The 12,189-nt window shown below is 37.9% G+C and overlaps 1 protein-coding gene across 1 annotated transcript in view; it reads right to left on the bottom strand.

The window, feature by feature from the left end:
- Window positions 1-12,189, bottom strand: part of LOC123531345 (mucin-16-like) — a 155,823-nt gene that overhangs the window by 29,527 nt on the left and 114,107 nt on the right. Inside the window, 3 exon segments of the mRNA XM_053518371.1 lie at window positions 766-3,374; window positions 6,697-6,817; window positions 9,188-11,358. Coding sequence (XP_053374346.1) covers window positions 766-3,374; window positions 6,697-6,817; window positions 9,188-11,358 — 4,901 coding nt within the window.

Here is a 12,189-nt window from a genome sequence, read left to right as displayed (position 1 = left end):
GTTATATTCTTTAGTAAACGTTTGTAATTTTTTCCAATGCATTTGAAGGTTTATATTGCCATGAACTATGTATGCACATTGTTGTAATAGGGAGAGGACAACATTAAGCTTATAAAGCTTCCTGTCCAATCCTTTATTGTATATTTGTAATCATGTTGTAAAAATATTGCAAAATAAAATATGTTTAAACCAAACCCACTATGTTGGTTTTCTCATGTCGTGGCTCAATTATGTTTAAACTAAGTACCTGTGAACTGCAGTACAAAGCCGTTATACAGAGATTTCAGAATAACAAAGGCATATATTATATATGTTCAAGATCAGATATTTTTTCACAAAATGTGTATACTGTGTACAGTGCTTGAATGTTACCGATGCTTTTCACAATAACATGATATTATAGCAAAATCTTTTCTTTCAATGGAAGAATCGGAACATATCGAGTTTCAACAATAAAAAATACAGTAAGACAGCCTTATAGATCTATTAGTATTTAACTAAGATATAATAATATGAATTTGATATTTTTTCATATTTCTTATATCTGCTTTTTACAGTAAACGTATTGTAGACTGGACGATTTTCGCGTTATTTTCATTTCGCGATTTGAAATTAAACATAAACAGTGGTTATAACTTTGCATAATACACGAGTGTTTTGAATTCGCACGCCGCAGATGGTTCAGTTCGCAAATATTCGTGAACATACATCCATAGCAATTATGCATTGTTTATTTAACTGAAGAATTAATATATAGAATTTTACCAGATCTCCGAATGGCTGCTCTGTCCCATCCTCATACGATAAGAATAACTCATATTTGACGGTCCCATTCTCCTCTGTCAACAATGCAAGATTTGTCAAAACACTTGCGTTCAGTCCAACAGTCACAGTGACTGGAGCTTGTACATCTATTTTCATGTAACCAGCTACATCTGGCCTTAAATTCTTCGTGTTCTTGCCGTTTTTAGTTAAATCGTCACCAGATTGGTCTTTAACTGCTATATACTCATCATAAATGTATGTAATATTTTCTGGATTTGTTGTGTTCATGCCTTCATCAACACATGGTGAAAAGGTAGTGCTCGATGCAGTGGTGATAGAGGTTGTTGTACTGATTGTAGAGACAGTAGATTGCGTTGTTGTGGTAGTTGTTGGCGTTGTCGTGGTTTGTGTAGTGGTTGTGGTTGGTGTTGTAGTAGTTGGTGTAGTGGTAGTAGTTGGTGTAGTGGTAGTTGTTGGTGTTGTAGAAGTTGGTGTAGTGGTAGTTGTTGGTATTGTAGTAGTTAGTGTAGTTGTAGTTGTTGGTGTTGTGGTAGTTGGTGTAGTGGTAGTGGTTGGTGTAGTGGTAGTTGTTGGTGTTGTAGTAGTTAGTGTAGTGGTAGTTGTTGGTGTTGTGGTAGTTGGTGTAGTGGTAGTGGTTGGTGTAGTGGTAGTTGTTGGTGTTGTAGTAGTTAGTGAAGTTGTAGTTGTTGGTGTTGTGGTAGTTGGTGTAGTGGTAGTGGTTGGTGTAGTGGTAGTGGTTGGCGTTGTAGTAGTTAGTGTAGTTGTAGTAGTTGGTGTAGTGGTAGTTGGTGTAGTGGTAGTGGTTGGTGTAGTGGTAGTTGTTGGTATTGTAGTAGTTAGTGTAGTTGTAGTTGTTGGTGTTGTGGTAGTTGGTGTAGTGGTAGTGGTTGGTGTAGTGGTAGTTGTTGGTGTTGTAGTAGTTAGTGTAGTGGTAGTTGTTGGTGTTGTGGTAGTTGGTGTAGTGGTAGTGGTTGGCGTTGTAGTGGTTGTTGTTGTAGTAGTTGGTGTAGTGGTAGTTGTTGGTGTTGTAGTAGTTGGTGTAGTGGTAGTTGTTGGTGTTGTAGTAGTTGGTGTAGTGGTACTGGTTGGTGTAGTTGTAGTTGTTGGTGTAGTGGTAGTTGTTGTAGTAGTTGGTGTAGTGGTAGTGGTTGGTGTAGTGGTAGTTGTTGGCGTTGTCGTGGTTGGTGTAGTGGTAGTTGTTGGTGTTGTAGTAGTTGGTGTAGTGGTAGTGGTTGGTGTAGTGGTAGTTGTTGGCGTTGTAGTGGTTGGTGTAGTGGTTGCCGTTGTAGTGGTTGGTGTAGTGGTAGTGGTTGGTGTAGTGGTAGTGGTTGGTGTAGTGGTAGTGGTTGGCGTTGTCGTGCTTGGTGTAGAGGAAGTTGTTGATGTAGTAGTTGGTGTAGTGGTACTGGTTTGGGTAGTGGTAGTTGTTGGTGTTGTAGTAGTTGGTGTAGTGGTACTGGTTGGTGTAATGGTAGTTGTTGTAGTAGTTGGTGTAGTGGTAGTGGTTGGCGTTGTTGTGGAGGTGGTTCGTGTTGTCGTGGTTGGGGAAGTGGTAATGGTTGGCGTTGAAGTGGTTGGTGAAGTGGAAGAAGTTGGCGCTGTAGTGGTTGGCGTTGTAGTGGTAGTTGGTGGCGTTGTCGTGGTTGATGTAGTGGTAGTGGTTGGCGTTGTAGTGGTAGTGGTTAGCGTTGTAGTTGTTGGTGTAGTAGTAGTGGTTGGGGTTGTAGTTGTTAGCGTTGTAGTGGTAGATGTTGGCGTTGTCGTGGTTGATGTAGTGGTAGTGGTTGGCATTGTAGTGGTTGGCGTTGTAGTGGTTGGTGTAGTGGTAGTGGTTGGCGTTGTAGTGGTTGGTGTAGTGGTAGTGGTTGGCGTTGTAGTGGTTGGTGTAGTGGTAGTGGATGCTGTTGTAGTTGTTGGCGTTGTAGTGGTTGGTGTAGTGGTAGTGGTTGGCGTTGTAGTGGTTGGTGTAGTGGTAGTGGATGCTGTTGTAGTTGTTGGCGTTGTAGTGGTTGGTGTAGTTGTAGTGGTTGGCGTTGTAGTGGTTGGTGTAGTGGAAGTGGTTGGCGTTGTAGTGGTTGGTGTAGTGGTAGTGGTTGGCGTTGTAGTGGTTGGTGTAGTAGTTGTTGTTGGCGTTGTAGTGGTTGGTGTAGTGGTAGTTGTTGGCGTTGTAGTGGTTGGTGTAGTTGTAGTGGTTGGCGTTGTAGTGGTTGGTGTAGTGGTAGTGGATGCTGTTGTAGTTGTTGGCGTTGTAGTGGTTGGTGTAGTGGAAGTGGTTGGCGTTGTAGTGGTTGGTGTAGTGGAAGTGGTTGGCGTTGTAGTGGTTGGTGTAGTGGTAGTGGTTGGCGTTGTAGTGGTTGGTGTAGTGGTAGTTGTTGGCGTTACAGAGGTTGGCGTTGTAGTGATAGTTGTTGGCGTTGTCGTGGTAGTGGTTGGCGTTGTCGTCTTTGGTGTAGTGGTAGTGGTTGGCGTTGTAGTGGTTGGTGTAGTGGTAGCTGTTGTTGATGTAGTGAAAGTTGGTGGTGTTGGCGTTGTTGTGGTAACCGATGTAGTGGTCAAAGTTGTTGGGGTTGGGGTTGTGGCTGGTGGAGCTGGGTGAACAAAGAATATATTACTTGATTTATTTTTATGTAAAGTATATAGTTAAACGGTGTTATAAGGAAATAGCGTAAAAGAAGTTCAACCATAAAAAACACTAGCACACATTGATTTTAAAGTTAAGACATTTATGACTATATATAGTCCATGAGCGAAGTGTTTCAACCATTGGGTATCAGTTGTGACGATATAGTTATGTAGATGTTTTTTCTTCATGGAAGTATCAGTATATATAGTCAATCAATGTTAGGAAAAAATGCCTTGGTAATGAGTTGAATGCTTTAGTGTATATGCCAGGGTAATTCTTTACTATATTACAGTCAGCTTATCAATACATGATTTCACACAGCAGGTATGTCTCGGTCTTTTTTTTCAGTAATTCTACCAGTATGCGCATGATTTTTACTTGTCTGTATTGCCCAGGGTCAGCATAGCCTTTTTCAATCCTCATAATTTGTAATATTTACGGCGATGCAACACTATTTGTAGGAATTAAAATCCTTGTAGACGTAATTCCGGGCAGATAAATTTATTTGTCAATAATAATTGTTTTCACAGTGACCCTGTCAACAAGAAACAGGTCCTAGATTCAGAACATTATACCTGAAGTCTACTATAATTTTCCCGTTTCCCACATTAGTTTATAATGTTTTTTAAAGAAATAGTTCTTTTTAGAATTAATGAATACTTTGCTGCTCTAACTAAAATTTTGCTCTTATGTTTCCGGTTCCGTATCAACAAAATATCCAGTGTGTGTCCCGATAGGACCATTCACGTCATAATCGATGCACATGTATCCTGTTTAAAAGGTTCTTTAAATAAGTTTATCATTACTGAAAATGTATAATCAAATAGAAAATGTGGAGTCGCATTGGGAGTATTTTCAAAATGTCATACGACCAGACACCGCTCAGCACTGATTGCAATATAAAATATCACCTCGATTTTACGTCAAGAGCCTCATGAATGTACATTTCTCATTTTAAAAATGGAAAAAAAAACCCACCTCGATATAATATAAATAAATCAAATTATTTGTGCATATTCTGTTTTATATTAGACCCACATTCATACTTGAGAGTACGAACTATAACTTCATAGTACATTTGTATATTGGTGAACACAAACAAGAGGGCCAAGATGGCCCTAGGTCGCTCACCTGAGAAACAAACCATAACAGTGTAAACATGTTTGACCTAGTGATTTCATGAAAACGAACATTCTGACCAATGTTCATTACGATTGGGCCAAAGATGTGTTCTCAAACAAGTATTGTCTTTGATTTGACCTAATGACCTAGTTTTTTGGCCACACTTGACCTATATTTCATCAAGGCAGCTATTCTGACTAAATGTTATGAATATCCCGTGTAAAATGCAGCCGCCCGTATTGCATACAAAAGTTGTTTTTTTTATTTCACCAGGTGACCTAGTTTTTTAACCCAGAAAACCCATATTCGAACCTAGATTTCATGTAGAAAATCATTCTGAACAAATTACATGATGATCAGGTGTAAAATGCAGTCCCTGTTGCATATGCAAAGTTTTTAATTGATTTGACCTAGTGACCTAGTATTTGACCCAAGATTACCAGTATCAGAACATGACCTCGATTTCATCAAGGCAACCATTCTGACTTAATTTCATGAAGATCCAGTGTAAACTGCAGCCCCTATTGCATACACAAGGTTTTTCTTTGATTTGACCTATGACCTATGTTTTGACCCAATATGACCCATTTTCATACTTGTCCCAGATTTCATCAAGGCAATCATTCTGATCAAAATTCATGAAGATCAAATGAAAAAATACAGCCTCTATCGCATACACTAGGTATTTCTTTGATTTGACCTAGTGACCTAGTTTTTTTACTCCAGATAATGCATTTTCAAACTTGACCTACATTTCATCAAGGTTATCATTCTGACATAATTTCATGAAGATAAGTTGAAAAATACAGCCTCTTTCACATACACAAGGTTTTTCTTTGATTTGGCCTAGTGACCTAGTTTTTGACCACAGATTTCCCATTTTCAAACTTGGCCTAGATTTCATCAAGGTAATCATTCTGATAAAATTTCATAAAGATCAGTTGAAAAATACAGCCTCTATCGCATACACACGGTTTTTCTTTGATTTGATTTAACCACAGATGACCCATTTTCAAACTTGTGCTGAAAATAAAAATGTTCCCATTAACAGTGCCTTATGTTAGGTTTAAAACACACCTTATACATGTACAGCTAAGCACAGTACAAATGTGTACTACCACTAAAAGTGTTCTTAACGAATAACTGTTATTCATGACATCATTTAATTATAAATTATCAAAAAATCAAGGCATTAGAGTGGTCTGTAAACTGATTTATCACGGGCCAGAGTTCAGATATGCAGGAACTGATTTACGTGTGGTTAAATATACAAACATATGATATATACATTATACCAGACTTATATAGCGCCCTTTTCATGATAAAAAGGTTCAAATGCGCTTTACATAACGCAAAGGGCCGAATTCATCTTCTACTGGTACCGACACAGAGCGGTCTGACCAGAGGGACAGAGTGAGATAAAGCCCCAAGAACAGAAAGAGAGCGTTAATGAGAGAAATCCTTTTAGATACAGGTCTGTCAGGGTAACTAAACCAGGCTCTTTGCGAATAGCTAGTCTGGTTCTTTAACGTGTTTGATGTGTAGCACTCATATACGCGAAGCCGTTTTTCCTGGTAAGAACCAGTACTGGCCTCTTCTTTAGGTGGGAACACTCAAGAGCATCTCGGAAATTTCCAATCCCTGGACCGAGATATGAACCCCGGACCTCTAGATTGTCAGTCAAGCGTGTTTACCACTAAACCACCGGGTCACCTATGAAACATCTTAACGACGAACCGTGGTAAACTTGACGCTAAACCACAAGAAAGCATCGAGTGTTTTCATTCCGACATGCTCACTGAAATATTTTGATAAAAATTATGCTGAACCTTATTGCTCAGAGTAGTAATAATTAACGTCAATATTTTCTCCTATCGGGCCACGCGTAACTCGCAAAATATTATTAGTACATCAAGATAACAACAATTTTTAAACAATCGACATTTACACTTAAATTGTCCAAAGTTTGTTTTTCAAGTGCTGAATTATTTTTAGAAATCATTGAATTTTCCGTTTATGTTTTTTTTTTCATAATAGCTTTGGGCAAGTAATTTTCACAAAGCAGCCTTTGCTTAATAGACTTTCGCGGGTTTCCCTGTACGTTTGTTTACTTTGTCATGTAAATTTAATAGTGCCCATAACATCATTTGTCCACTTGTACATACCTTCGAAACATGCAAGCACGCTCAATTCTTTTATGAGTATTGGCGGGGTATAATCGCTGATTTCGATTGTCAAAACTCTGACATACGTTTCGGTCATGTAAATACTGCTGGAAGCGGCGAACTAAAATCAGAGAAGACAACACAATGTTTCAAAAATGAAGTATAGCGGAAGGCTGCAATCCCGAAGTATTAAACGATACCTATTTTATTCTTTATCAATAACATTCAGTGTTTCCATGTAGGTTAAATCATCGTAAAAATTAATTATTTTAGTAGTTGTGCAAGCCAGATTCAAAGCTGCAATTAATTATCCAAACGTATACCATTACAAATGTAAAGACATTATGACGTAAAAAAATGTTATTTTTTGTCCTATTTATGTCCTAGTTTCTTTTAACCGACCTGACCAATTTCTCAAGAAACTTTTACAAGTCAAAACTGGAATGCTTAAGACAAATCAGTCTGTTGTTTAGAGAGAAAAAAATCTAAGAATTGAGGTAAATATAAATATGAATTTATGGTAGATGTCATTGCAGAGATTCTTCATGCAGAATATAATAAATACACAGGTAAGGTACAGAAATGTTTTACAAATTACTTTCTAACCATGACTTTACCTGGTGTTGAAGTTTTTCAAATTTAAAGAATTAATATGTTTTATTCATTACATTAGTAAGTCACAGTATGAATGTTTTATATCATCTGGGGGAATAACTTGAATACTATGTAAGGTGTTGACTTCATACTTTATATACTGACAGAAGTCGGTGAGAGGGACGGAGACAAGGAATCATAATTCTAGTTAGTCCCATTTTTGAATTATCTCCCTTTTTGAAAACTTTGTCAGGGGGCAAAACATTTCTTTCTTTATAGTGCCTATGTTTGTTTTAAATTCATTTGGTTACCCAGGTCAAGATTCTGACAAGAATACTGTCCTGCTACTTTCAGACATTTATATATTACATTACCCACAACTTCTTGTCACCTAACATCATCAAGTATCAAGTCTACTGTTTTATTCTGCAATAAATAAATTCGTTTTCAAATGAAATACATGTTCTTCATTTGTTATATTCCCATCTCAAAGATACATTTCTCCTTAAATGAAAAGCCCTTTATGCTACAGTAATTTCGGGGAGCATCCAACGGTACCGGTCGCCTTGTTAGAACTGTAGTTTGGCTTACAACGTAGTTTTTGCATGAAATAAATGGACTGTGTTAATTTTTACGGGCGAGTGATATTTGATTTGAAAGTCAAAGATATTTAAAGTCAATGTATATTTTTTATCTTGGAGGCAAAAATACATCATTTTAAAGTGAAAAGTCAATGTAAGTTATGTTAATTTTTCGGAGATTAGTGCTAAATACTTCATTTAAAGACCTGCTCCAGTCCTACCTTTTAACCTTAAATTGTCGATGAAAAAGCATGAAAATCCTGACTATGAACAGTGACGCCTGTCAAAACAAAGAGTCTGTTTCATATAAAATTCTATATAAAATACCTGTGGTTTTGCGTGCTAAAGTGTGGCGCGTGGCCGCTAACTGTTACCTATTGTAATCATGGGTTAGACACACACAATAGAATTTGAATAGCCGCGGAGCAGGACTTTAAAGGTGAAAAATCATGATATTTAAGAAATAATAAGTTCCCATGTGTAGTTTATCGTAGAATAACCCGTGTTTTGAGTTCTTATGCGTAAGAATATATCACGAAGGCCGTAGGCCTGAGTGATATATTGTTTCGCGTAAGGACGAAAAACTAGAGTTATTCTATGACAAATCACACTTGGGAATTTGTTATTTCGTTTCTAACACGGCATACTAGGACCAACAGTGTTAGAAAAAAACGGTAACTACTTTTTACGACCGTGCTACGCACCTGGATCGGATGGCGTCATTGCACGCGAGTGGTCTATTGCAGAATAACCAGAGATAGATTTTGCTCTATATACATGTATGTAGGTTATCCTCTGGTCGTGTTAGAATTTATCATAGTTTCTCGGTGGTTTGTGCCAAAATACTTTTTCAAAGTAAAAAAAATAAATCAATGTATATTCAGTTCGTTTCTAAGCGGTTAGAGCAAAGATACATAAAAACCAATGTATATTAAGTTCGGTTCGTAAAGGTTAGAGTAAAGATACTTCATTAAGAAAGAACATACAATGTATACATTTACAGCAATTGCTAAGATAATGATAAGCAAACGGATAGTACATTCGCGAATAAATGTAACAAATAAACAAATATTTTGTTATTGATTATGCAGACAGAAGAGAAATGTTTGTATTAACTTTGTTACCTAAAGTTTAGTCATTAATTAGTTTTTTTTTCTGCATTAATTCAAAAGCTTTGCAACGGTTTGTTACCTTCTGCACAATATTCTTGGTTACTTATTAGAATATCCCTATAGATTACGCTAAAAATCTTATTTGTTTAAGTAATGTAAAAAAGAAAAAATAGCCGATAATTAGCTATTTCTCAATATTCTTACCTTGTCGGTGAAAGCACCTTCAACTCCATTTTTATATCCCAACTTGACCTTGTATTGGAAGTCTATAATATTATTATCAGTGACTAAAAGCACCCTCGTTAGATTTCTTGCTTTCAAACTTATTGAAATGGTCACTGGTTCTTGAGTATCTATTGTAAACGATTCGTTCGAACTAGGTCTTAGAAATCCTGTTAAAGAACCGCCGTCAGTTAAATCGACACCATAACTGTCTGTGACATTTATTTGCTTGTCGTATATCTCGGTAACGTTAGCTTTTGTTATATTCATTCCTTCGTCGGTGCATTCGCCCGGGGTAGTTGATGTAGGTGATGTTGGTGTTGTACTGGTTGTTGGCGTTGTAGTACCTGTTGACTTTGAAGTGGTTGTCGGTGTTGTAGTGATTGTCGGTGTTGAAGTGGTTGTTGGTGTTGTAGTGGTTGTTGGTGTTGTGGTGGTTGTTAGTGTTGTAGTAGATGTCGGTGTTGTAGTGGTTGTCGGTGTTGTAGTTGCTGTCGGTGTTGAAGTGGTTGTCTGTGTTGTAGTAATTGTCGGTGTTGTTGTTGGTGTTGTAGTGGTTGTCGGTGTAGTTGTTGTTGTCGGTGTAGTTGTGGTTGTCGGTGTTGTAGTAGTTGTCGGTGTTGTAGACGGTGTTGTTGTTGGTGTTGTAGTGGTTGTCGGTGTAGTTGTGGTTGTCGGTGTTGTAGTTGTTTGTGTTGTAGTAGTTGTTGGTGTTGTTGTTAGTGTTGTAGTAGTTGTCGGTGTTGTAGTGGTTGTTGAAGTTGTTGGTGTTGTAGACGGTGTTGTTGTTGGTGTTGTAGTAGTTGTCGGTGTTGAAGTGCTTGTCGGTGTTGTAGTAGTTGTCGGTGATGTAGTGGTTGTCGGCGTTGTAGTAGTAGTTGTTGTTGTTGTAGTGGATATTGTTGTTGTTGATGTGGTTTTTGGTGTTGTGGTGGTTGTTGGTGATGTAGTACTTGTCGGTGTTGTAGTGGTTGTCGGTGTTGTAGTGGTTGTTGGTGATGTAGTACTTGTCGGTGTTGTAGTGGTTGTTGGTGTTGTAGTGGTTGTTGGTGATGTAGTACTTGTTGGTGTTGTAGTAGTTGTTGGTGTTGTGGTGGTTGTCGGTGTTGTAGTTGTTGTTGGTGTTGTAGTGGATATTGTTGTTGTTGATGTGGTTGTTGGTGTTGTGGTGGTTGTTGGTGATGTAGTACTTGTCGGTGTTGTAGTGGTTGTTGGTGTTGTAGTGGTTGTCGGTGTTGTAGTGGTTGTTGGTGATGTAGTGGTTGTTGGTGTTGTAGTGGTTGTTGGTGTTGTAGTGGTTGTCGGTGTTGTAGTAGTTGTTGGTGTTGTAGTGGATATTGTTGTTGTTGATGTGGTCGTTGGTGTTGTTGTGGTTGTCGGTGTTGTAGCAGTTGTCGGTGTTGTAGTGGTTGTCGGTGTTGTAGTGGATATTGTTGTTGTGGATGTGCTTGTTGGTGTTGTGGTGGTTGTTGGTGTTGTAGTACTTGTCAGTGTTGTAGTGGTTGTCGGTGTTGTAGTGGTTGTGGGTGATGTAGTACTTGTTGGTGTTGTAGTGGTTGTTGGTGTTGTAGTGGTTGTCGGTGTTGTAGTAGTTGTTGGTGTTGTAGTGGTTGTCGGTGTTGTAGTGGTTGTGGGTGATGTAGTACTTGTTGGTGTTGTAGTGGTTGTTGGTGTTGTAGTGGTTGTCGGTGTTGTAGTAGTTGTTGGTGTTGTAGTGGATATTGTTGTTGTTGATGTGGTCGTTGGTGTTGTTGTGGTTGTCGGTGTTGTAGTAGTTGTCGGTGTTGTAGTGGCTGTCGGTGTTGTAGTGGATATTGTTGTTGTGGATGTGCTTGTTGGTGTTGTGGTGGTTGTTGGTGTTGTAGTACTTGTCAGTGTTGTAGTGGTTGTTGGTGTTGTAGTTGTTGTTGGTGTTGTAGTGGATATTGTTGTTGTTGATGTGGTCGTTGGTGTTGTTGTGGTTGTTGGTGTTGTAGTAGTTGTCGGTGTTGTAGTGGTTGTTGGTGTTGTAGTGGATATTGTTGTTGTTGATGTCGTCGTTGGTGTTGTAGTGGTTGTTGGTGTTGTAGTAGTTGTCGGTGTTGTAGTGGTTGTTGGTGTTGCAGTAGTTGTCGATGTTGTAGCGGTTGTTGGTAATGTTGGTTCTTCGGGAGCTACAATTATAAGTATTTTTAAAGTTAATTTGAACAATAGATTAATCAGCTAGATTAGCGAGTTCGTGAAGAAATGTGAATTTTTTACAACTATCAATACAGAAGATAAATGAGAACTGAGTAAGTATACAGTACTTTCAAAGAGAAGTGAGAACTGTTGTAAAATCACGGAAATGTTCAACGAATCAAAGTCTTTAACATAACTGACTGACCACAGGTAACCTAGAAAGTACAGAAGATGTAAGAATGGTTCTCGTGAAATATCAAACAAATGGTGGGCCTTAGAAGTGTTGCTGTATAGCCTTGAAATTCTCATGCAACTCAAGCAGATTCTCAAAGCATGCATTATTACTACAGCTGGGGTTCAATAGACCTGGATTTGAATTCATCAACGAACTGAGCCTAAAATATAGACTTATACGAAGGAACTCCACATGGTCTTGAATTTATCATATTTATATGAATTACAAACATAGTTAAACTATGTTTGTAATTCATATAAATTACTGTCCTATTACTGAGATGTCTTCAGCTGTAATATGTGCATTCGTTTATAAATAGTAGTGATACAGCTAATTTTACAACGACAGATAACAAAAAAATACTACAAAGTCCAGTTCTAAATTTCAGAACTACAGTGTGAAAGTATACGGGCCCTGTATCAATGTATCTCATTTAACAAACAATTAACACTATGTTTCACAAACACAGTAGATTAAAAAATAGAGATTGACTGGGAATACATTTTAGGAAACATTTTATTTAAATCAGAAATATTTGATAAATACTATACTATAAGATGCTTTCAGTTGGCCAAAATTTCTTAATACT

This window comes from Mercenaria mercenaria, chromosome 11 (assembly GCF_021730395.1).
Source record: "Mercenaria mercenaria strain notata chromosome 11, MADL_Memer_1, whole genome shotgun sequence".
NCBI classification, from domain to species: Eukaryota; Metazoa; Mollusca; class Bivalvia; order Venerida; family Veneridae; genus Mercenaria; species Mercenaria mercenaria.
Note: the sequence above shows the minus strand (reverse complement) of the source record. Positions and strands in the feature narration are given on the sequence as shown.